General features: G+C 40.6%; 1 protein-coding gene across 4 annotated transcripts in view; it reads left to right on the plus strand.

The window, feature by feature from the left end:
- Window positions 1-3,085: 3,085 nt before the first annotated feature.
- DECR1 (2,4-dienoyl-CoA reductase 1) overlaps window positions 3,086-26,156 on the plus strand; it is a 43,536-nt gene continuing 20,465 nt past the window's right edge. Inside the window, exons 1-6 of one of the 4 annotated variants that reach the window (XM_086335880.1) lie at window positions 3,086-3,159; window positions 8,558-8,632; window positions 9,810-9,939; window positions 23,658-23,860; window positions 25,040-25,097; window positions 25,220-25,306. In XM_086335880.1, the coding sequence (XP_086192006.1) occupies window positions 23,739-23,860; window positions 25,040-25,097; window positions 25,220-25,306 (267 nt within the window). In that variant the 5' untranslated portion in view covers window positions 3,086-3,159; window positions 8,558-8,632; window positions 9,810-9,939; window positions 23,658-23,738. The remainder of the gene's footprint in view (window positions 3,160-8,557; window positions 8,633-9,809; window positions 9,940-23,657; window positions 23,861-25,039; window positions 25,098-25,219; window positions 25,307-26,156) is intronic. The other 3 variants (XM_086335878.1, XM_086335879.1, XM_086335881.1) reach the window with 3 other exon arrangements.

Consider the following 26,156-nt stretch of genomic DNA (forward strand, 5'->3'; position numbering starts at 1 on the left):
TCACGTACTGCTGAAGCCTGGCTTGGAGAATTTTGAGCAGTATTTCACTAGCGTGTGAGATGAGCACAATCGTGCGGTAGTTTGAGCATTCTTTGGCATTGCCTTTCTTTGGGATTGGAATGAAAACTGACCTTTTCCAGTCCTGTGGCCACTGCTGAGTTTTCCAAATTTGCTAGCATATTGAGTGCAGCACTTTCACAGCATCATCTTTCAGGATTTGAAATAGCTCCACTGGAATTCCATCACCTCCACTAGCTTTGTTCATAGTGATGCTTTCTAAGGCCCACTTGACTTCACATTCCAGGTTGTCTGGCTCTAGGTGAGTGATCACACCATCGTGATTATCTGGGTCATGAAGCTCTTTTTTGTACAGTTCTTCTGTGTTTTCTTGCCACCTCTTCTTAATATCTTCTGCTTCTGTTAGGTCCATACCATTTCTGTCCTTTATCAAGCCCATCTTTCCATGAAATGTTCCCTTGGTATCTCTAATTTTCTTGAAGAGATCTCTAGTCTTTCCCATTCTGTTGTTTTCCTCTATTTCTTTGCATTGATCACTGAGGAAGGCTTTCTTATCTCTTCTTGCTATTCTTTGGAACTCAGCATTCAGATGCTTATATCTTTCCTTTTCTCCTTTGCTTTTCACTTCTCTTCTTTTCACAGCTATTTGTAAGGCCTCCTCAGACAGCCATTTTGTTTTTTTGCATTTCTTTTCCATGGGGATGGTCTTGATCCCTATTTCCTTTACAGTGTCATGAACCTCTGTCCATAGTTTATCAGGCACTCTTGTCTATCATATCTAGTCCCTTAAATCTATTTCTCACACCCACTCTATAATCATAAGGGATTTGACTTAGGGCATACCTGAATGGTCTAGTGGTTTCCCCTACTTTCTTCAATTTAAGTTTGGCAATAAGGAGTTCATGGTCTGAGCCACAGTCAGCTCTGAGTCTCTTTTTTTGCTGACTGTATAGAGCTTCTCCATCTTTGGCTGCAAAGAATATAATCAATCTGATTTCGGTGTTGACCATCTGGTGATGTCCATGTGTAGAGTCTTCTCTTGTGTTGTTGGAAGAGGGTGTTTGCTATGACCAGTGCATTTTCTTGGCAAGACTCTATTAGCCTTTGCCCTGCTTCATTCCGTATTCCAAGGCCAAATTTGCCTGTTACTCCAGGTGTTTCTGGACTTCCTACTTTTGCATTCCAGTCCCCTATAATGAAAAGGACATCTTTTTTGGGTGTTAATTCTAAAAGGTCTTGTAGGCCTTCATAGAACCATTCAACGTCAGCTTCTTCATCATTACTGGTTGGGGCATAGGCTTGGATCACCATGATATTGAATGGTTTGCCTTGGAAACGAACAGAGATCATTCTGTCATTTTTGAGATTGCATCCAAAATGGACTCTTTTGTTGACTGTGATGGCTACTCCATTTCTTCTAAGGGATTCCTGCCTGCAGTAGTAGATATAATGGTCATCTGAGTTAAATTCACCCATTCCAGTCCATTTTAGTTCACTGATTCCTAGAATGTTGACTTTAAATCTTGCCATCTCCTGTTTGACCACTTCCGATTTGCCTTGATTCATGGACCTAACATTCCAGGTTCCTATGCAATATTGCTCTTTACAGCATTGGACCTTGCTTCTATCACCAGTCACATCCACAACTGGGTATTGTTTTTGCTTTGGCTCCATCCCTTCATTCTTTCTGGAGTTATATCTCCACTGATCTCCAATAGCATATTGGGCACCTACCGACCCGGGGACTTCCCCTTTCAGTATCCTACCATTTTGCCTTTTCATACTGTTCATGGGGTTCTCAAGGCAAGAATACTGAAGTGGTTGCCATTCCCTTCTCCAGTGGACCACATTCTGTCACCGTTTCTATTGTTTCCCCATCTCTTTGCCATGAAGTGATAGGACCGGATGCTATGAACTTAGTTTTCTAAGTGTTGAGCTTTAAGCCAACTTTTTCACTATCCTCTTTCACTTTCATCAAGAGGCTCACTAATTTACAAATTAGTGAGTTTAATATTGTGATATCTGATTCATGACTAAGTTTAGAAAATGAAGCTAGATCTCTCGCTGTGTCTGTTTGGATATATGTATGCCTCAGTATGTGTCTTTGTCTTTGAATAATGTTGCAGGGGGTTAATTTGTAAATGAGCTTTAATCTAATTGGCCTAAAAAAAGTAAGCACTTACAAATGAAACAATTCTAAATACAAGAGAAATTTAGCAATTATGAATTACTGAAGTCATAATTAATGATTTTCAGCTTCACATGAACTGGGAAATGTTCAGTATTAAATTAATACCGGGTATTAATGTTTGATCTAATTATTATAGACATGTCTAAGAGTCATTAATACTAAGCATAATATTTTCATCCTGCTTAGGTTTAATATAAGCTAAATAAAATCTTGTTATATCTGTTACAAATTTGTCAGCAAGGAAACTTTTCCATGTGAAGAAATGTTTAAGGAAAGAAAATGTAAATGAGATAAGAGTTTTTAGATAAACTCTGTTAAGAATAATTATGCTTTAGCTTCGGTGGCCTTAGTGGTTGGGGTATAGACTTGATTTACTGTGATATTGAATGGTTTGCCTTAGAAATGAATTGAGACCATTCTTTCGTTTTTGAAGTTGCAACCAAGTTGCCCCTTCTCACCTCATTTAAGGTGATCTGTTCCTGTAAAGTGCCTGTCTGGTTCTTTTTTCCGAACCTAGCCTTCTCTAACTCCCTTACCCTACCACCACAGTGCACAGGGGTGCCAAAGAGTCAGAGAGGACTTAGTCGCTAAATACACGTGTATCCATGTCTTGCATTTCTGCAATCTTCGGACTTTTCTGGCACAGTAAGTCGTGCACTCAGAGGGACAGATGAACCTCCATTAAATACCCTATTAAAACAACAACAACAATGGGGAAAATAAAGGTAATTAGAGCACGAAAAAAGCGTAGTTGAGGCCTGGGCTCTGACCCGGGGGGCGGGGAGCCCCAGCCGCCCAGGCGGGTCGGCTCCCTGGCCAGCCCAGTCTTGCCAACTTGGGGCTCTCTGACCCGCCTCCCTTCGCGCGCGCATTTCCGGCCAGACCTAGGGAGGCCAGACATGGCGGTGCTAAACCAGCTTCTCTTTTCTTGGGGCCGCAGTTCCCGGCGGGTAAGGCAGCGCCGAAAGGGCCGGGAGCCCTGCGTGTCCCCTGCAAGATCCCCGTCCAGGGAGCGCAGACCCGGCGTCCCGGGCGCGGGGAGGAGCGCCGTGGGGCCCCGCGGTCCCGGTGCGGGGAGCTAGGCGCGGGCGTCCTGCAGACGCGGGGCCGGGGTAGGGGGCTGTGGCTTCCCGGGACTGGGATGAAGAGGGGCGGTCACATCCAAGCTGCCCTCGGGAGAAGCCCTGGGGTACGTTTGTGCCCGTGTGGAGGGGCACGTTGAACGCCTGCGTGGTTCTCACAAGTTGCACATTCTTGTGAGTTTCCAGTGAAAGTCGGGCTTCCCTGGTGTCTCAGCTGGTGAAGAATCCGCCTGCAATGCAGGAGACCTGGGTTCGATCCCTAGCTTAGGGAGATCCCCTGGAGAAGGGAAAGGCTACCCACTCCAGTATTCTGGCATGGAGAATTGCATGGACTATATAGTCCATGAGGTCGCAAAGAGTCCAAGTTGCATGTAAATAGAGAGAAGGGCCCTGCACACACCTGCCGGCCTGGGGACGAGGGGGAAAGGGAAGGAGGGGTGGGGAGCGGGGCCCAGAGGAAACATTGGCCTTAGCTGGAGTCCTTTTTTTTTTAAACGAAGAAATTCGTTCTCCTGTTTGTTGTTCAAAGATCAATACCAACCTGGCGTGCGTGAGTGCTAAGTCCCGTTGGACTCGTTGCGGGCCCCATGAACCGTGGCCTTCCAGGCGCCTCTGTCCAGGGAATTTTCCAGGGTCTTTCCTGAGTGGGTTGCCATTTCCTACTCCAGGGGGTCTTCCCCATCTGCGGAGCAGAACTCGCCTCTCTTTAGCCTTTGCCTCCTGGATTGGCAGGTGGATTCTTTACCTCTGCACTACACCTGGGAAGCCCATATGAACGTATTCACATAAAAAAAAATAGAAAGCAAATCGAGCTGTTTAAATTTCCCTGCCTGCAGTTAATGCTGGGAGCGCTGCATCTCAGGCTGGCTTCCACAGCTTTTTCTCTCCTAATTTTGTTTGGTTTTGTCAACATCTCTCCACTAGACTGATAGTCTAAAGTGGTCAAGAGGAAACAGCTAAAGAGGGAAAGAAAGAGAAAGGAAAAAGAGACTAATGATATCCAAGACAACCCCTTTCCTCAATCAAATGAAAAGAAACCTTAGTGAGCTAAGCGAAACTAAACCTGAATTCACAATTTCCTTAGCCAAGTAGAAAAATCAGTGTGCCAATTGTGAAAAAAACTTTTTTCAGTTAGAATGAGTAGCCATGTTTTTATCTTTTTTGAAAAACATGGACAAATTTCAAATTCCAGTTCTGAACACAAGGGAATACTATGAGTCTATGACGTAAGAGAGAACTTCCTTTTAAAAAGTGAGATTTGTTCAAGGCCAGGGTGTTGTTGATAGTATTTTCTCTTACAAAGATTTGGGTTGTAGGTTGTAAAAGAAGGCTACACTGTCTGATGCTTCTTAAAGAACTCTTCATTTGGATCCTATAATGGCTCTGTAAAGTAGAGAAATCTTCAGAGATTTTTTAAAGAACACAAATTGTTAGAATTGTAGTAATAAGGTCACACAGACTGTGTCCACGATCTTCTGATGTCATTACGCAATATAGCATGAGAGGGAGAAAATGAACTAAAAATTAATTGTAACCTGACAGTTTGAAGTTCCTTTGCTTAAGAAAAATGGAAGTTTTGAGGATGGAGGTTTGAAGGCAAGAGAGTTCCTTGTAAGTGGTGTGTCTCCCTTTCCTGGCCCACACAAGCTTCGGTGTGAATTCCTGGGTGTAGAAAAGTTTTCACATCTGTGAAGTGGCAGGTTGTTCCTGGAAACATGATTTTGTGGGCAAATACAAGTTGTTACAATTAAAGCCCCCGATTTAAATATTTTAGTTATCAAGAATCTGAGAAATGTTTCATCCCTCATATATCTATTTATGAAGTGAGCTTCCCTGGTGGCTCAGATGATAAAGAATCCACCTGCAATGCAAGCAGGCCTGGGTTCGATCCCTGGGTTGGGAAGATCCCTTGGAGAAGGGACTGGCTACCCACTCCAGTATTCTGGCCTGGAGAATTCCATGGACAGAGGAGCCTGGCAGGTCACAGTCCGTGGGGTTCCAAAGAGATGGACATGACTGAATGACTTTCACTGTTTATGAATATGGTGATTGCAGCCATGAAATTAAAAGACTCTTACTCCTTGGAAGGAAAGTTATGACCAACCTAGATAGCATATTCAAAAGCAGAGACATTACTTTGCCAACAAAGGTCTGTCTAGTCAAGGCTATGGTTTTTCCAGTGGTCATGTATGGATGTGAGAGTTGGACTGTGAAGAAAGCTGAGCACCGAAGAATTGATGCTTTTGAACTGTGGTGTTGGAGAAGACTCTTGAGAGTCCCTTGGTCTGCAAGGAAATCCAACCAGTCCATTCTAAAGGAGATCAGTCCTGCGTGTTCATTGGAAGGACTGATGCTAAAGCTGAAACTTCAGTACTTTGGCCACCTCATGCGAAGAGTTGACTCATTGTAAAAGACCCTGATGCTGGGGGTGCTTGGGGGCAGGAAGAAAAGGGGACGATAGAGGCTGAGATGGCTGAATGGCATCACCAACTCAATGGGCATGAGTTTGAATAAACTCCGGGAGTTGGTGATGGACAGGGAGGCCTGGCGTGCTGTGATTCATGGGATCGCAAAGAGTCGGACACGACTGAGCGACTGAACTAACTAACTAACCAATATTGTGCTATGGGCTACTAGGGCTCAGTTCAGTACAGCATTTAATGAGAACTAGCTCTTTGCTTGGCTATGGGAATGCAAAGGTTAAAAAAATACAAAACTTGCTCTCAAGTTGCTTTCAGTTTTACTGAGGAAAACATTCACTCATTCAGTAGTTTATCAGAAAATGCTAATTAAGTGCCTACAAAGTGTTGGGCATTCTTTGACAATCTTTACTTGGAAACTATCACTACCATCCTTGAATTAATAGCTTCTTGTATATTTTTAAAGTTATGAATAATAACTCATGATTGGACCGTCAAATAATTTAGTGGAACAAAATGAGTTTAAGAAAAGCAAAATGGAATAGAATAGAAAATACAAGAATTCATCTTATATAGTAAGGTTAAGCATACAATTTGTGGAACTTTTAAAAATTTACAGTTCTTTGATATCTCTGATGCACATTGCCATCCTTTGCCTCCTCCCTGTTTTGGGGGGCTTCTCTTGTGGCTCAGCTGGTAAAGAATCCACCTGCAATGCAGGAGACCTGGATTTGATCCCTGGGTTGGGAAGATCCCCTGGAAATTTTCCAGGGGGAACTGCTACCCACTCCAATATTCTGACCTGGAGAATTCCATGGACTGTATAGTCCATGGGGGTCACAAAGAGTCAGACACAACTGAGGGACTTTCACTTTTTTTAAAAAAATAAAGAGTAATTAGTATTTTTATAAAAATGATACTGGGCCAATATGAATTCAAGTAATATATTAATAGTTAAATTAAACAAAATAATACATGTCTGCAAACTGGCCAGTCAGAAATAACCAGGGTTAATGTTTGACCAACTTCATCCCAGGCATCTGTTTGTACTGGCAAAGAGACGGCTGACTAGCCATGTTTTTGCTTGGCTGTATCACATTTGTTTTTCACATTGAATTTAATCAACATTGTTTCATTTTATTCTGATGCTGAATATTGTCAGTGAGAAGTATAAAGCCAGCTAGATTTTTTCCCCCTTGTTTATGTTTCGAGTTTTCTTTATTTTATTTTTTTCTATCCAGAAAGCCTAAGAAATCTTTCTTTACCCAACTCAAAATTTCAGAATATAGGTTTCTTGGAGGCAGGCCTAGAATAGTGCCCAGTGAAGTGATAGTAGCTTAGTCATGTCTGACTCTTTTTGACCCCATGGACTGTAGCCTGCCAGGCTCCTCTGTCCATGGAATTCTCCAGGCAACAATAGTGGAGTGAGTTGCCATTTAGCACAGAGTAAATAACTAACATCTGTTACACGACAGAATACATGTACTGTGCTGTGTGTAAGGCATATTTCGTACTAGGTCCTCATCCAGAATCTGTCTGAAATACTGTATTCCAGTAGGTCATCATGAGACATCAGCAGACTGTGAAAATGCAGATGTGTTATTAGAATGGACATCTGAACGAAACAGTGTGTTGCTAAAGGAGACAGGGAGGGCTTCATGAAGGAGGTGGCTCCAAGCTCACTTTTGGAATTGAGTTATATGGAGCCCCAAAGACAATCTAGATATTAATACAAGGAATTGCATGTTTCAAGAAGTGAAGGAGCATGGCCTGTTTTTAAAAAGCCAAGTGGTTTGGCACTGTGGAGTTTGTGAAGTTTTGGAGTCAGAGAGAAGTGCATGGAGATGATGAGGCTGAACAGATTGCCGAGGGCCCAAGGCATGCTGGGCTTCACTTATTTATGTGGCAGATTGAACATTTGCTATATATTAGGCACTATACTAAGCCATCCAAGCATAAGAAAGAACTGATTCTTGCTCACAAAGCTTAACAGTCTAGTAACATTATGATATAATATGGCACAAAGAAGGGGGAAATGTGGAAGCAGTGATAGAATTTATTTTCTTGGGCTCCAAAATTACTGGGGACAGTGACTGTAGCCATGAAATGAAAAGATGCTTGCTCCTTGGAAGGAAGGCTGTGACAGATGTAGACGGTGTATTACAAAGCAGAGACGTCGCTTTGCTGACAGAAGACCATGTAGCCAAAGCCATGGTTATTTCCAGTAGTCATGTACTGATGTGAGATTTGGACCACAAAAAAGGCTGAGCACCAAAGAATTGATGCTTTCAAACTGTGCTGGAGAATATTCTTGAGAGTCCCTTGGACTACGAGGAGATCAAATCAGTCCATCCTAAAGGAAATCAGACCTGAACATTCATTGGAAGGACTGAAGCTGAAGCTCCAATACTTTGGCCGCCTGATATGAAGAGCTACTCATTGGTAAAGACCCTGATTCTGGGAAACGTTGAAGGCAAAAGAAGTGGGTGGCAGAGGATGAGATGGTTAGGTTGTATCACTGACTCAATGGGCATGAATCTAAGCAAACTGGGAGATGGTGGAGGACAGAGGAGCCTGGTGTGCTACAGTCCATGAGGTTGCAAAGCATCATATAGGACTTAGCAATAATCACCTTAGGGGGAACATTTGCTTGCTGAGGGCAGCTAGCTCCCTAAGGTGATTATTGTTCACTTGCTAAGTTTTTTTTTTTTTTATTTTAATTGGAGGCTAATTACTTTACAATATTGTGGTGGTTTTTGCCATACATTGACATGAATCAGCCATGGGTGTACATGTGTTCCCCATCCCGAACCCCTCTCCACCCCCCTCCCCATCCCATCCCTCAGGGTCATCCCAGTGCACCAGCCCTGAGTGCCCTGTCTCATGCAAAGAAGCTGGACTGGCGATCTGTTTCACATATGGTAATGTACATGTTTCAATGCTATTCTCTCAAATCATCCCACCCTCGCCTTCTCCCACAGAGTCCAAAAGTCTGTTCTTTACATCTGTGTCTCTTTTTCTATCTCGCATTTAGGGTCATCATCACCATCATTCTAAATTCCATATATATGCATTAATATACCGTATTGGTGTTTTTCTTTTTGACTTACTTTACTCTGTATAATAGGTTCCAGTTTCATCCACCTCATTAGAACTGATTCAAATGCATTCGCTTTAGTAGCTGAGTAATATTCCATTGTGTATATATACCACAGCTTTCTTATCTGTTGGTTTGCTGATGGACATCTAGGTTGCTTCCATGTCCTGGCTATTGTAAACAGTCCTGTGATGAACATTGGGGTATCTCTTTCAATTCTGAACGTGTCTCTTTCAATTCTGGTTTCAAGAGGGAGAAGGTTTAAGAAGGACTACTCATGCCCTATTATTCTCTCAAAATTTTCTGGTCAGATAAACTATTTGTAGGGGGACAGAGTGAATAAAGGGGCAAAAGAAGCCTGGAGTTAAGGAGGGAAGACATCTTCCCTCCTGGGGGGAAGTGAAGCATCAGGACTGGGGAAGAAGACATTCCCACTCACAGAGGGGGAAGTGTACAGTTTTTAGGTGTATCATTTTGGAGTTTTACATTTAAACTAGAACCTGAAGGATCAGTGGAAGTTAGCCAGGGGAAGGAATAAGAGTAAGAAAGTTCTAGGCAGCAGAGTGACCTTCGTGAAGACCCAGACTAGAGTTATAGGTCCCAAGTAAGGAGGCGGGTTGTGAGAGACAGGCGGGGGAGGCCTGTGAGCCCCAGGAAGGAGTCAGAGCTTTGTCCTGAAGGCCTGAGAGCAGGGTGAGAATGGAGGAAACTTGGGCAAGACTCTCTCTGGATAAGAGACCGTGGTGGCCTCAACCGGGGAATGGCTGTACATGAGAGGCCTGAAGTCTGGTGATATTCAAGTGGTAACTGGAGAGTCCTTGCTGCTTGGTCCATGGTAGGAGGTGAGAAAGGAAGACTGGGCCAGGCTGAGGAGGCAAATGGCACCATCAGAAGTGGAAGCAGGAAAGTAATGTCATCAGGTGGGACTTGAGATAGGGATCCTAGAGTATAAGTAAAAGTGACAGGGGTCTGACCTAAGGGCAGTTTTTGTTGCTATTTAGGACTAAAATGAACTCAGTGGATTGGGTGCATGGTGTGTGATGAAGTCCAAATTTCTATCATTGGCCCCTGAGCTAAGGAAAATGTTCCTCTCTGAGAGAATTTACAAGAAGAGCCAGAGAGAAGAGAGGGGTAAATGATGTATCTGGAAAATGTTAAGTGGCCTCTCAGTTCATTTCAGTTGCCCAGTCGTGTTTGACTCTTTGCGACCCCATGAACCACAGCATGCCAGGCCTCCCTGTCCATCACCAACTCCCAGAGTTTACCCAAACCCAAGTCCATTGAGTCGGTGATGCCATCCAACCATCTCCTCCTCTGTTGTCCCCTTCTCCTTCTACCCTCAATCTTTCCCATCATCAGGGTCTTTTCAAATGAGTCAGCGTTTTGCATCAGGTGGCCCAAGTATTGGAGTTTCAGCTTCAGCTTCAGTCCTTCCAATGAACACCCAGGACTGATCTCCTTTAGGATGGACTGGTTGTATCTCCTTGCAGTCCAAGGGACTCTCAAGAGTCTTCTCCAACACTAGTTCAAAACCATCAATTCTTCGGTGCTCAGCTTTCTTTATAGTCCACATCCATACATGACCACTGGAAAAACCATAGCCTTGACTAGACGGACCTTTGTTGACAAAGTAATATCTCTGCATTTTAATATGTTGTCTAGGTTGATCATAACTTTCCTTCCAAGGAGAAGAATCTTTTAATTTCATGGCTGCAATCACCATCTGCAGTGATTTTGGAGCCCAGAAAAGTACAGTCTGATACTGTTTCCACTGTTTCCCCATCTATTTCCCATGAAGTTATGGGACTGGATGCCATGATCTTAGTTTTCTGAATGTTGAGCTTTAAACCAACTTTTTCACTCTCCTCTTTGACTTTCATCAAGAGGCTCTTTAGTTCTTCTTCACTTTCTGCCGTAAGGGTGGCCTCTAGGACTTCTAAACTGGTATACAGGTGATTTGATTAAGTTGTAGAGGTGGTGGGGAGAATGATAAGTCTGTCAGGAGTGTTAACGAAGGCCTTAGCCTTTGAATGATGCATGTTGAGTGTTGGTGGAGATCCGTTTGTGTAAAGATAGAGAGGTGGACACAGTTGGTATTTGGGGAACCCTGAATATTTTGTTTATCTGAGTATAAATTTTAAGGAGGGGAAAACAAAGGGAGATAAGGCTGGATAGATGGAGAAGAGCCAGGTCATGATGACTTGCTGTGCTGGGTGAAGCTGAGGAATCTGAACTTGATGCAGGGAATCCCAAAGAGAGAAGTGCTACAAGCAGGTTTGTAGTACTCTGGACAGCAGTATCGCAGATGTGCTGGGTAAAGGGGGACTGGAGGGCAGAGACCACCTAAGAGATGATGTAGCACTGACCCTTAGTATTTGTGAATGGTGGAAGATAGGAGTCTTTGAAGTCAGACAGTAAGCAGAGAGGAAGGATACTGACTAGGGAGGTAGAATACGGGCAATTAGAAGGCATTTCATTAATACTTGGCAACCCTTAGTTTTGTTTTGTTTTGTTTTTTTTAGTTTTATTTATTTATGGCTGCACTGGATCTTCATTGCTGAATACAGGCTTTCTCTAGTTGCAGAGAGCAGGGTCTACTCCTTGTTAAGGTGCTCAGGCTTCTCCTTGCAGTGGCTTCTCTTGTTACAGAGCGCCGGTTCTAGGGTGCATGGGAGTCAGTAGCTGCAGCACATGGGCTCAGGAGTTGTGGCTCCTGGGCTCCAGAGCACAGGCTCAATAGTTGTGGCGCATGGGTTTAGCTGCTCCCTGGCATGTGGGATCTTCGTGGGCCAGGGATTGAAGCTGTGTCTACTGCATTGGCAGGCAGACTCTTTACCACTGAGCCACCAGGGAAACCCAGCCCTAGCCCTTAGTTTGTAAAGAAAATTCCAGGTGGAAAATAGTCAGCAAACTTAACTGTCCTATATTCTCTTCCTAAAATGATAACTTACTTTGACAGTAGAAATGCCTGGGTAAGTTAAGTAAGTTAAGAGTAAGGGGACAACTGTACTGTGATCCCTTCCAGAATGGGAAAACTCCCGTGCTATCTTGCATCAAAAGCTGTGATAGAACTGTAGGCTTTCACAATTTGTGAAATGATGTTGCCATTCACCTTTAGCCCTGATTTATTTTGCTTATGCTTTAAAATTATATTTTTAACTCCAGATTAGATATCTCCACCTGAATATTCCACAGGAATGCCAAGTGAAACATTTCTGATACAGAACTGGTTATTTTCAATTCTCCAACTTGAGTCTTCTCAGATCAACTGAGTCATTTCAGTTGCTATTTATACTATTTAAACTCTGTCATCTTCAGCTCTCCCCTTCTTGCTTCCCATTTCCAGTTGGCTGGCTTCTGAATTCAGGCTAACCAACGTGTTAAATGTGTGGAAAGTGTTGTCTTGCCTTGATTTCTGCTGTCCTCATTGTTTCTCACCCAGACTAATGACTTTTGTCTGACTCATCCCCACTTCCTTCTAGTTCACCGTTAAATCTTATTCTTTCTAAAACACAAAGGCAATGCACAAAGTAGCTTCAGATACTGAGATGAAGGTGGGAGAAGCAGAAAATTTTGGTCCACCAAATAGCCTTGATTAAAGAGAGAGCCCTCTTTGTCTTCTTTTAGTGATATGGATCAAGGTGTGCTGAGGTTGGACTTTAAGGCAAGAGGAAATAGTAATTCACTGCATCTTCTTTTTCTGGGACCTTCTCACCCACAAGTAATTTTATTTGTTGACTTCCCACTCCTCCTATGGTGGCATTCAGTCAAGGTCGTCATCTCTTGCCTGGCCAGCTACAAAACATTACACCTACGTTCCCTGCTTTCCATTTTGCCTCCTACATTTTCTTCTCAATTTAGTAACCAGAACAAATCTCTACAAACCTAAGGCAGCTCATGACAGTCCTGTGCTCAAAACTTTGGAAAGTTTCCCACACAACTTGAGTAAGAATGTGAGTCCGTGTCGTGGCTGACTCAGCCTTTGTGATCCCGTCCTCTATGCCTCACTGACTTCACCTCTCTCCCTCTTTCTCCTTCCTCCATCTTCTTCAGCCATGCTGGCCCTCTGACTCTTCATGTGCTCGGTAGGCTTCCTTCTCAGGGGCTTTGCCTTTAGCTTTTCCTTTGCCTGAAAGAACCATGTGACTCATTCCCTCACTCCTTTTGGGTCTTTGTTCAGATGTCACTGCAGTGAGACCTTTGCTGACCACTCTATTTAAAATAGCAACATTCTACCCATATTCTATGCCTTATTTTTTTCCCACAGCAACACATTAGCTTTTACTATACTATATATTTCACTTAATTTATCTGCCCTCGTCCCAAAGATAATCTCTCTGTGGATGGAATAGTGTATCTGTTTTGCTCACCACTATATTGCCATTGGTTGGAAGAGTGTCTTGGGTATAGCATATGCTCAGTAAAAACTTGCTAAAAATAAAATGAGTTAACAGTATACCTAATTATAATATCATATTTGTCTCTAGTACTTTTTCATAGAAGCAAATTCCCAAATCACAACAAATCTCTTTCAAGCGCAGGGTTTATATTTCTTGGTTCAAAAAAGTTAGTCATATTAGTTTTGGCTAATGTGATAGGGATCAACAGGAGATGACTTGAATGAGAGGCAAGCAGGAGTGAAAACTCCACTTGAAAATTTCAAAGTGCCTATTAACTTATCTCTTTGATTTCATCTTCCTTGATTGCATAGTGTGGGTGAAACATCTATTTAGTCTACATCTAATTGCATACAGATAAGAACTGTAATAAAAATTAGCAAGTACACCCTGTAACACAGAGCAGCTACTTTTTCAAGGACTGATGTTCATCACTATGAGACATATCATCACGCAAAAATGTAATTTTTGTTTTGTAACTGGTAACAACCACATAATTCAGCCTAGCCACTGAAGCTTGGAGTCAGCTAACTTTCTTTTATATTTGCTTAGCCTTACCTTCATGTTGCTGTGGCAATGAGATCTGTGTTCTGCAGAAGATTAGAATATCAGAGGCCTCTGTGCAGTGCCCGGTTTAAGAGAAGGAGCAGGTAGAGGTGCTCAAGCAAACCACACAGGTGTGGAGTTTGAGTTTAATAAAGCCTGTGGCAAGAATGGAATGGGTAGAATTTGGGCTCTTCAATTTTGTTAAAGTTTTTAGTATACTGACACTATTGGCATTAGCAGGTGGGATGATCTCTTTATTCTGCAGGAAATAATGTCCTGTCTGCCCCTTATATTTCCAGACACTATGAACCATGTCAATTATGTGGAAGTGACAGTAGGGTCTGGGCACTGAAAAGAATGCATGCATGTCACAGGCTTATGCCTTCTAGCAACTGGATAAAATAAATTCCAAAGTAGTTATTGTAGGCTTACTCTGTTTGTGCACTATATGAATTCCTTTAGAAATGCAAAAGTGTGCACTTTCAAAGTTGCTTGACAAATAAGATTGTTTGGTCTTCACGAAATTGACATTTAAAGAATTACTTATTTCTGATTGGAGGATAACCGCTTACTGTACTGTGTTGGTTTCTGCCGTACATCAACATGAATCTACTTTAGCTGACGTGAGTGTTGCTGCACCTGCTTTCTTTTGATTTCTGTTTGTATGGAATATCTTTTTCTAGCCCTTCGCTTTCAGTCTGTATTTGTGCTTAGGTCTAAAGTGAATCTCTTGTAGATAGCGTATATAGGGGTCTTGTTTTTTGTATCCATTTAGCTAGTCTGTGTCTTTTGGTTGTAGCATTTAGTCCATTTACGTTTAAGATAATTATTGTTATGTCTGTGCTCCCTTGGTGAATGAGCAGTAAAGAATCTGCCTGCAGTGCAAGAGATGCAGGAGACATAGGTTTGGTCCCTGGGTTGGGAGGATCCCCTGTAAGGAGGGCATGGGGACCCACTCTAGTGTTCTTGCCTGGAGAATCCCATAGATAGCGAAGCCTGGCAGGCTATAGTCCACAGGGTTGCAAAGAGTCAGACATGACTGAAGTGACTGAGTATGCACACCCATGATCCTATTACCATTTACTGTATTGTATTTGCTTTTGTAGACCTTTTCTTTCTCTTGTATTTCCTGTCTAGAAAAGTTCCTTGAGCATTTGCTGTAACGTTGGTTTGGTGGTGCTGAATTTTCTTAACTTTGGCTTGGCTGTAAAGCTTTTGCTTTCTCCTTCAAATCTGAATGAGATCCTTGCTAAAAAGAGTAATCTTGGTTGTAGGTTTTTTTTCCTTTTATCACTTGAAGTATAGCCTCCCATTCCCTTCTAGCCTGCAGAGTTTCTGTTGAAAAATCAACTGTTAGCCTTAGGAGGATCCCCTTGTAAGTTATTTGTGGCTTCTCCCTTGCTGCTTTTAGTACTTGTTCTTTGTATTTAATTTTCATTAGTTCAATTAATATGTGTCTTGGGTTTTTCTCCTTGGGTTTAGCCTGTATGGGCTCTCTTGGTAGGAGAGAGCCTACCTAGCCTACCTGTCTTGGTAGGCTAGTTCCTTTCCAATGTTAGGGAAGTTTTCAACTCTAATCTCAAATATTTTTTTCATGCCTTTTCTTTTCTTCTTCTTCTTCTGGAACCCCTATAATTCGAATGTTGGTCCACTTAATGTTGTCCCAGATATCTCTGAGACTTCCTCATTTCTTTTTATTCTTTTCCCTTTATTCTGCTTTGCTTCACTGATTTTTACCGTTCTACTTTCTGATTCACTTGTCTGTTCTTCTGCCTCAGTTATTCTGCTGTTGGTTCCTGCTCTCAGTTATTGTATTGTTCATTGCTGATTGTCTATTCTTTAATTCTTCTAGGTCCTCTTTAACTTTGTCTTGTATCTTCTCAATCCCTGCCTCGAGTCTATTTATCTGTGCCTTCATTTTATTTCCAAGATTTTGGATCATCTTTACTTTCATTACTCTGAATTCTTTTTCAGGTAAGCTGTTTATTTCCTCCTCATTTGTTTGGCCTTGTTTTTCTGTTTTTGTTTTTACCATGGCCCTTAAATTTGCTGCATGTTTCTGTCTTTTTATTTTATTTAGCTTACTGAGTTTGGAGTCTCCTTTCTGCCTGGTGGTAGGTCATAGTTCATCTCAGTTGTGAAATCTGCCCCTTGTGGGTGGAGTTGGACTAGTGCCTTATGAAAGTCTGTTGGTTGGGGGAATGTGTGTCTGTGTTCTGGTGCATGGAGCTGGATCTTGTCTCTCTGAAGGGTAGTGCCGTTTCCAGTCGTGTTTTTTGGGTGTCTGTGCCTTGGTGCGGCTTTGGGCAGCCTTTCTGCTCATGAACAAAGTTGCGTTCCTGTTTTGCTAAAGTACTGGCATGACACGGGCTTGCTAGCTTTTGGGTGGGCTTGGTCTTAGTGTTGAGATGGGAGGCCTTTGGCAGAGCGCTCACGATTAATGTTCCATGAAGTTGGGAGTTCTCTGGTGGTCCCAGGTCCTAGACTCGGGTCTCCCACCTCGGGGGCTCAGGCTCGACCCCTAACTGTAGCAGCAAGACTTCATAGGCCATGTGGGACAAAACTCCAAGACTAATGGTGAAAGCAACACTCAGTAGCCAGTAACACCCAAAGAAACTCGCACACTTATAAAAAGAAGAGAGAAAACAGAGAAAAGGATAAAAACTAGAGTCAAAACAGAAGAGAGCAATCAAGCTAATAAACAAGCCCCTAAGTGAAAATGTGTAGTAAAAACATGACTAGCAAAAATGCAAAATGAAAGCATGGGGGAAAATGCAATATAACTACATAGTACCCTCAAAACAGGAAAAAAATGAAATGAATTAAAAAAAAAATAAGATGTTTTAAAACTGGAAAAAGTAGGTTAAAAAGTGAAAGTTAAGGGAATAATAAAGAAAGGACAACATAAGAACGTATGAGAAAAAAGAGAGAAATATATGGAGAGTGGCAGTATGAAGAATATCCTTGTGATTCCTTCATTTTCCTCTGCCCACAGTTTTCTTCAGTCAATCTCCCTGCTCAGAAAGTCATCCAATATTTGTAGGAAGGTCTCTGGACTTGTTGTGGGCAGTGTTGAGTCAACTCAGACTCAGGTGTTACTCCACCTTTTGTGTGCATGCATGCTAATCAGGGTAAATCGGATGTGGTCAAATAGGAGATGGCAAGAGTGAACATCAGTATTTTAGGTATCAGTGAACAAAATGGACAGGAATGGGAGAATTTTAATTAATTTTAATTCAAGTGACCATTATATCTACTACTGTGGGCAAGAATCTTACAAGGAATGGAGTAGCCATCATAGTCAACAAAAGAGTACTTGAATGCAATCTCAAAAATGACAGAATGATCTCAGTTTGTTTCCAAGGCAAACCATTCAACGTCACAGTAAATAAAGTCTATGCCCCAGCCACTAATGCCGAAGAAGCTGAAGTTGAATGGTTCTTTGAAGACCTACAAGATCTCCTAGAACTAACACACACACACACACAAAAGATGTCCTTTTCATCATAGTGGACTAGGATACAAAAGTAGAAGGTAAAGAGATACCTGGAATAACAGGCAAATTTGCCCTTGGAGTGCAAAATGAAGCAGGGCATAGGCTAACAGAGTTTTGCCAAGAAAACACACTTGTCATAGTAAACACCCTTTTCCAATGACACAAGAGACAACTCTTCACATAGACATCACCAGATGGTCAATACCAAAATCAGATTGATTATATTCTTTGTAGCGGTAGATGGAGAAGCCCTATAGAGTCAGCAAAACAAGACCTGGAGCTGACTGTGGCTCAGATCATCAGCTCCTTATTGTAAAATTCAAACTCAATTTGAAGAAAGTAGGGAAAGCCATTCAGTTCAGTTCAGTTCAGTTCAGTTGCTCAGTCGTGTCCGACTCTTTGCGACCCCATGAATCACAGCACGCCAGGCCTCCCTGTCCATCACCAACTCCTGGAGTTCACTCAAACTCACGTCCTCGAGTCTGTGATGCCATCCAGCCATCTCATCCTCTGTCGTCCCCTTTTCCTCCTGCCCCCAATCCCTCCCAGCATCAGAGTCTTTTCCAATGAGTCAGCTCTTCGCATGAGGTGGCCAAAGTACTGGAAAGCCATTAGGACATTCAAATTGCTTATGATTATACAGTGGAGGTGACGAATAGATTCAGGGGACTAGATCTGGTAGACAGAGTGGCTGAAGAACTATGGATAGAGGTTTGTAACATTGTATAGGAGGTGATGACCAAAACCATCCCCCCAAAAAAGAAATGCAAGAAGGCAAAGTGGTTGTTTGAGAAGGCCTTAACAAATAGCTGAGGAAAAAGAGAAGCGAGAGGCAAAGGAGAAAGGAAAATATATATCCAAGTGAATGCAGAGTTCCAGAGAATAACAAGGAGAGATAAGAAGTCCTTCAAGGCTTTGTCAACATGAAACTAAAGGAAATATAATGACCAGCTTGGAAGATGACCAGATCTGCACATTTTTCTTTATCATTTATCACATTTTCAAATTTTATCCTTCAGTAACTTTTTCCCCCTGGTTTAAAAATCAAATCAGACTAATATTTATTGAATAAAATTTGAAATTACTCAAAATCAACCAACCTAACAAAAAGAACAAGTAATCTTCTATTATCCCATTACCTAGTCATACATAATGACTGTGAAAGGTAATGAATGAAGTCAGATACATCTTAGATTTGAATCTTTACTACTTTCATTATTTGCCTCTAAAAGTTAGTTACTTGACCTACCTGTTTGCTTCAGTTTTCTCATCTATAAAGTTGGAGTAACAGTGTTGTTGTTGTTTTTGTCCCCTAAGTTGTCTCCAACTCTTTGTGACCCCATGGACTGCAGCATGCCAAGCTCCTCTGTCCTCAACTATCCCCTGGAATTTGCTCAAATTCATGGCCATTGAGTTGGTGATGCTATCTAACCATCTCATCCTCAGTTGCCCACATCTCCTTTTGCCTTCAGTCTTTCCCAGGATCAAGGCTTTTCCAATCTCTTTACATCAGGTGGCCAAAGTATTGGAGCTTCAGCTTAAGCATCAGTCCGTCCAATAAATATTCATGGTTGATTTCCTTTAGGATTGACTAGTTTGATCTCCTTGCAGTCCAAGAGATTCTCAAGAGCCTTCTCTAGCACCACAATTCAAAAGCATCAGTTCTTTGACTCTCAGCTTTCTTTATGGTCCAACTGTCACATTCATACATGACTACTGGACAAACCGTAGCTTTGACTAGATGAACCTTTGTCAGCAAAGTAATGTCTCTGCTTTTTAATACACTGTCTAGGTTTGGCATAACTTCCATTCCAAGGAGCAAGTGTCTTTTAATTTCATGGCTGCAGTCACTATCCCTGGTGATTTTGGAGCCCAAGAAAATAAAATCTGTCATTGCATCCACTTTTTCTCCTTGTATTTGCCATGAAGTGATGGGACTGGATGCCATGATCTTAGTTTTTTTTAATGTTGAGTTTCAAGCCAGCTTTTCACTCTCCTCTTTCACCCTTATCAAGAGGCTCTTCAGTTCCTCTTTTTATAGTGTTACGGTCCGCATATCTCAGGTTGTTGTAATTTCTCCTGGAGATCTTGATTCCAGCTTGTGATTCATCCAGCCTGGCATTTCTCATGATGTACTCTGCATAGACTTAAATATGTAGAGTGACAATATACAGCCTTGTCATACTCCTTTCTCCATTGAAGCAGTGGAGAACTCCATGAACAAGTCAGTTGTTTCATACCCAGTTCTAACTATAGCTTCTTGACCCACATACAGTTTTCTCAGGGGTCAGGTAAGGTAGTTGGTACTCCCATCTCTTTAAGAATTTTCTACAGTTTGTTGTGATCCAGTCCATCCTTTCGCATAGTCAATGAAGCAGATGTTTTTCTGGAATTCCCTTGCTTTCTCCATAATCCAACAAATATTGTCAATTTGATCTCTGGTTCCTCTGCCATTCTAAACCAGCTTGTACATCTGGAAGTTCTTGGTTCACGTACTGCTGAAGCCTAGCTTTAAGGATTTTTAACCTTAACCTTACTAACATGTGAAATTAGTGAAATTGTACATAGTTTGAACATTCTTTGGCATTGCCCTTCTTTGGGATTGCAATGAGAACTGACCTTTTCCAGCTGTGTGGCTACTGCTGAGTTTTCCAAGTTCACTGACATACTGAATGCAGCACTTTAGCTGCATCATCTTTTAGGATTTGAAATCACTCAGCTGGAATTCCATTACCTCCACTAGCTTTGTTCATAGTAATGCTTCCTAAGGCCAGCTTGACTTCACATTCTAGGATGTATGACTCTAGGTGAATGACCACACCATCATGGTTATCTGGGTCATTAAGACCTTTTTAGTATAATTCTTTTTTCTGTATTCTTTCCACTTCTTAATCTCTTCTGCTTCTGTTAGGTCCTTGCTGTTTCTGTCCTTTATCATGATCATCCATGCATGAAATGTACCTTTGATATCTGCAATTTTCTTGAAGGGATCTCTAGTCTTTCCCACTCTATTGTGACAATACAGTTTACCTTATAGGGTTGTAGAAAGTCCTAAGTAGACCTGGCACTTGGCAAATATCGAATCCACTACTTACTGTTGTTATTTCCTTCCAGTCATTTTTTCTAAGCATGTATTTTTATTTATAGTTCAGGACATCCTGTATATTTCTCTCTCTTTTTTTTTTTTACATCATATTATAAGCATTTTCTTATTCAATTTCTACTTGTGAATAGCCTTATCCTAAGTTATTGATTATACAGTGGAAGTGAGAAATAGATTTAAGGGCCTAGATCTGATAGATAGAGGGCCTGATGAACTATGGACAGAGGTTCATGACATTGTACAAGAGACAGGGATCAAGACCATCCCCATGGAAAAGAAATGCAAAAAAGCAAAATGGCTGTCTGGGGAGGCCTTACAAATAGCTGTGAAAAGAAGAGAAGCAAAAAGCAAAAGAGAAAAGGAAAGATATAAGCATCTGAATGCAGAGTTCCAAAGAATAGCAAGAAGAGATAAGAAAGCCTTACTCAGTGATCAATGCAAAGAAATAGAGGAAAACAACAGAATGGGAAAGACGAGATCTCTTCAAGAAAATTAGAGATACCAAGGGGGCATTTCATGCAAAGATGGGCTTGATAAAGGACAGAAATGGTAGGGACCTAACAGAAGCAGAAGATATTAAGAAGAGGTGGCAAGAATACACAGAACTGTACAAAAAAGATCTTCATGACCCAGATAATCACGATGGTGTCATCACTGACCTAGAGCCAGACATCCTGGAATGTGAAGTCAAGTGGGCCTTAGAAAGCATCACTACGAACAAAGCTAGTGGAGGTGATGGAACTCTAGTTGAGCTCTTTCAAATCCTGAAAGATGATGCTGTGAAAGTGCTGCACTCAATATGCTAGCAAATTTGGAAAACTCAGCAGTGGCCACAGGACTGGAAAAGGTCAGTTTTCATTCCAATCCCAAAGAAAGGCAATGCCAAAGAATGCTCAAACTACCACACAATTGCTCTCATCTCACATGCTATTAAAGTAATGCTCAAAATTCTCCAAGCCAGGCTTCAGCAGTATGTGAACCGTGAACTTCCATGTGTTCAAGCTGGTTTTAGAAAAGGGAGAGGAACCAGAGATCAAATACCAACATCCGCTGGATCATGGAAAAAGCAAGAGAGTTCCAGAAAAACATCTATTTCTGCTTTATTGACTATGCCAAAGCCTTTGACTGTGTGGATCACAATAAACTGTGGAAAATTCTGAAAGAGATGGGAATACCAGATCACCTGACCTGCCTCTCGAGAAATCTGTATGCAGGTCAAGAAGCAACAGTTAGAACTGGACATGGAACAACAGACTGGTTCCAAATAGGAAAAGGAGTACGTCAAGGCTGTATATTATCACCCTGCTTATTTAACTTATATGCAGAGTACATCATGAGAAACGCTGGACTGGAAGAAACACACGCTGGAATCAAGATTGCTTGGAGAAATATCAATAACCTTAGATATGCAGATGACACCACCCTTATGGCAGAAAGAGTAGAGGAACTAAAAAGCCTCTTGATGAAAGTGAAAGTGGAGAGTGAAAAAGTTGGCTTAAAGCTCAACATTCAGAAAACGAAGATCATGGCATCCGGTCCCATCACTTCATGGGAAATAGATGGGGAAACAGTGGAAACAGTGTCAGACTTTATTTTGGGGGGCTCCAAAATCACTGCAGATAGTGACTGCAGCCATGAATTAAAAGACGCTTACTCCTTGGAAGGAAAGTTATGACCAACCTAGATAGCATATTCAAAAGCAGAGACATTACTTTGCCAACAAAGGTCCGTCTAGTCAAGGCTATGATTTTTCCTGTGGTCATGTATGAATGTTAGAGTTGGACTGTGAAGAAGGCTGAGCACTGAAGAATTGATGCTTTTGAACTGTGGTGTTGGAGAAGACGCAACCAGTCCATTCTGAAGGAGATCAGCCCTGGGATTTCTTTGGAGGGAATGATGCTGAAGCTGAAACTCCAGTACTTTGGCCACCTCATGTGAAGGGTTGACTCATTGAAAAAGACTCTGATGCTGGGAGGGATTGGGGGCAGGAGGAGAAGGGGACGACAGAGGATGAGATGGCTGGATGGCATCACTGACTTGATGGACGTGAATCTGAGTGAACTCTGGGAGTTGGTGATGGACAGGGAGGCCTGGCGTGCTTGATTCATGGGGTTGCGAAGAGTCGGACACGAATGAGCAACTGAACTGAAGTTATTGACTACATTTCTGTTTCCTTACAGTAAACTTCTAGATATCTCAAGACAAATAATGACAGCCCATTTAATGTATAAGAATGCTCTAGTGGGAAATTATATATTCTGAAGTTTTAATCTTACAACCATGACCTGATGGGGAATATCAGATACCCGAATAGTGTGATCATTAAACTCAGTAGTATCTCAGTGAATATAAAGAGACAACATGCAAGGTTTTATAATCTTGGTTTTGCAACTTGGGCAACATATTTAACTTCTCTGGGCCCCTCCTGTACAATGGGGTAGAATTAATACCTATTTCATGGGGTGGTGACAATTAGTTTCTAATCCTGATACGTGGTAAACACTTGATGAATATTGTTAGCTCTTTATTTGTTTCTGTGTTTAACACTTAAAAGTTTGTCTTCATAATTAAAAAAGAGAGAATAGCAGTGTTTTCGATAAGTAATATGAGGGTAAGCTGTAAAATACAAAATAGGGCAGTCCAAATACTTTTTTAGTTGAAAATGGTTTTATAGTTTCCCCCATTTTAATTATAACAAGTATTTTTTTCGTGTTTGAAATTTATTATTCAAAGACAACATGAGAAGAGGCATTTGATTTGATAAACCTTATAAAGGATTTTTATAGTGTTCTTAAGTGATTCAAAAGATGGAATGTGATTTTTTTCCAAGTTGTTCTTGTTAAAAGACAAACATGCTTTAAGCTTTTTTAAGTTAAATTTAAGCTAAACACATGAACTAACAATGCCAGCATTTATAGAGTGTTTTCTATGTGCTATCCAATTTCCTAAGTATATTATTTATATTGTCTCGTGAAACCCTTATAATGACCATGAGGAAGGTTCCGTCATTATTTCCAATTATAGAAGAAATTGAGGCAAATGGAGATTAAATAACTTGCTGAAGGTTGTATGACTAGGGAGAAAGTTCTCTCCTAGTCTAGCCCCAAAGCCCTTGCTATAAACCATTCTACTATGCTACTTAACATTCCAACAGAAAAAGTACAAAAATTGGTTAAATACAGTACCAATATGTTTACAGTGTTTGTGTTAATCCACGAATTTGACCAATATTAAAGAATAAGTTTAAAATCTCATGTCTTTTGTGGGAACACAAGTATGCCTATTTCAGTTTTTTTTCTTCTATTAGTTTTTCAGTTATGGAACAAAAACATTATATCAAAACAATGAAGCTTTGCAGTCTAAATTCTTTCCACCTTTTCCAAAAGTGATGCTACCAGCCAATAGTTTTCAAGGAAAAGTAGCATTTATTACCGGGGGAGGCACTGGCCTTGGAAAAGGAATGACAACTTGTCTGTCCAGCCTGGGTGCACAGTGCGTGATAGCCAGCCGGTGAGTGAGTCTCAGTAAGTTGCCTGGCGAGAGTCTATTGATGGAATAAGTCTGTGCTACAATGTTGAAAACACTTTTTGCCAGATTTGTTTGATTTGCATCTTAATCTCTATGAAATAGTCTTTAGATGATTTAAATCTCCTTGGAAAAAGTCAGTTATTATTTGTGATGATAGAAGTAATGATTGATGATGGAACTGATAATATACTTCACAAATTCAGCGACAGAATTTTTTCTGTGTATGAAGTAATAAAGTACTATATTGAGGCTCCTTTGTTTTCAGTGAGAGTGGTTATAATTACTGATTCAGTAGATAGTTAACCTTGCACCAGGATAATGGATAGAATGCTTCCATTTCCTATAAGACGGGCAAATATTTCAAAACATCGATTGTGATGAATATAGGAAGGGGGAGGCCTTGTGGAAAGAATTTATTTAGGCATGTCCTGGTATCTTATAGCTATTCAAGTTAGAGGTTTAGAGACTGGCCAAAAAATCTATCCTTTCTTTCAGTTTGGAATACTGTAAAATTTTTAGATAGGCTAAATAATAGTCTGAATGATAAGTCACTGTATAATTTATAAGGGCCCAAAGGAGTTTCTTTCAGATGTTTCTTTTAATGCAAATTGGCCAGAACATTTTTTTTTTATGTTGCAATGTTTTTAAGTGTGTTAATATATTATTTTCTTTGTAATACTATGTGATTTACATTGCTTTTGTGTGTTTGTTTTTCTGAAGCGTGTAAGATTCTGAGTACATCTAGGTTGTCCAAACCCATCAATTTGGTATAAAATCTGGTAACATAGATTTATATAGAACATAGATTTTTTAAAAATAGTTTAACCTAAGCTTACATCATTCCAGGAATGTATTTTCCTTCTAAAGCATGCCTGGACAACAAAACACATAGAAAAGAATATAATTAAAGAAATAATTTAAAATTTAACTGGCTTAAAAGTAATTCTATCAATTAATGTCAGATATATGAAAATTGCTTAAATTTAACTTCTGGAAAATAAATGCACTCAAACTAACTTGTTTATAGATTTAGCTTTTCTATTGTCCTCAAAATACATGTCTTTAAACTGTAAATTCTTTCTTAATTTATGAAATTAAAAAGAAAAATATAACATGAAGTTATTTCAGAACTCATGCAAAGTACCATGTGTTTCTTTCTAGAAAAATTGATGTTTTGAAAGCAACTGCAGAGCAGATATCTTCTCAAACTGGAAATAAGGTACATTAAAAAGTTATTTAAATCAGATTTCGGAATGATAACATGCTTAAGTAAGTGACTCATGCTTCTGGATTAAGAAGTCTGAAAAATGTAGAACTCTTTTTGTTTTTGTTGTTTTGCAGGTTCATGCAATTCAGTGTGATGTGAGGGACCCTGATATGGTGCAAAACGCTGTGTCAGAAACCATCAAAGTCATCGGACATCCTGATGTAAGTGTGATGGTGATGAGGCGACAGTATGAGGTGTTTGATGTTGATAGCACCTACCAAGGTGTATTAATGAAATAAAATATTGATGCTGAGCAAGTGCTGTGTTAAGAAGCCCCTGTTTTCCTCTGCTAGCAAAAAGCCAGCTCTTTTTGCTAGGGAGTAGAGTAGGTAGACTGCTATACTATTTCCTTTCAGGAACACTTTAAAAATACATTTATAATCATATAGAACAAACTTTATTTCACTATATTTAATAAGATTATGAAATAAGAGTAGCTATCCAAGAGCACAATATTTAGTTTAAATGATTCATGCTCTTTGCTTTTCTTTATAATTTTGGATTATCTCTGTCCATGGAGGAAAATAATACAAACAAGGAAACGGACAAAAAAGCTCCAGATTTCTCCTTATAAGACCTGAGATATACATGGATGTTTTGCTTTTGTTTGGTTCGCATATTGGAAAGAAGCCTTTTCTCCAGTAGTCTCAAAGAGAGCACTTTTCTATGTTAAAGATATTTTTGGACAAATCAATATCTACTATAGAACTAAGTGGAATTTTTATTGTTATTGAAGAAGTTGGTCATCAACCAAGAATTTCATTAGCTAAGTTAAGCCAAAATGATATCAGAAATTAAAGGCACTTTAATTGAGATTCCTTGAAATAAATAATCACATCCTAGACATGCTTAATCTATATGTATATTTTTAGTAATAGACTCTACCCTAATTTTGAGACACGGATTAGAATTCCAAAATTTGGTAAACAATAATAGGAAATTTTCAAAGGCTCACAGAAAGTAAAACTGAACCAAATCTCACAGTATTGTTCCTAACAGACTATGGACTTT

This window comes from Bos grunniens, chromosome 14 (genome assembly GCF_055505025.1).
Source record: "Bos grunniens cultivar Pamir isolate PY7600 chromosome 14, Bosgru_T2T1.0, whole genome shotgun sequence".
Classification (NCBI taxonomy): domain Eukaryota; kingdom Metazoa; phylum Chordata; class Mammalia; order Artiodactyla; family Bovidae; genus Bos; species Bos grunniens.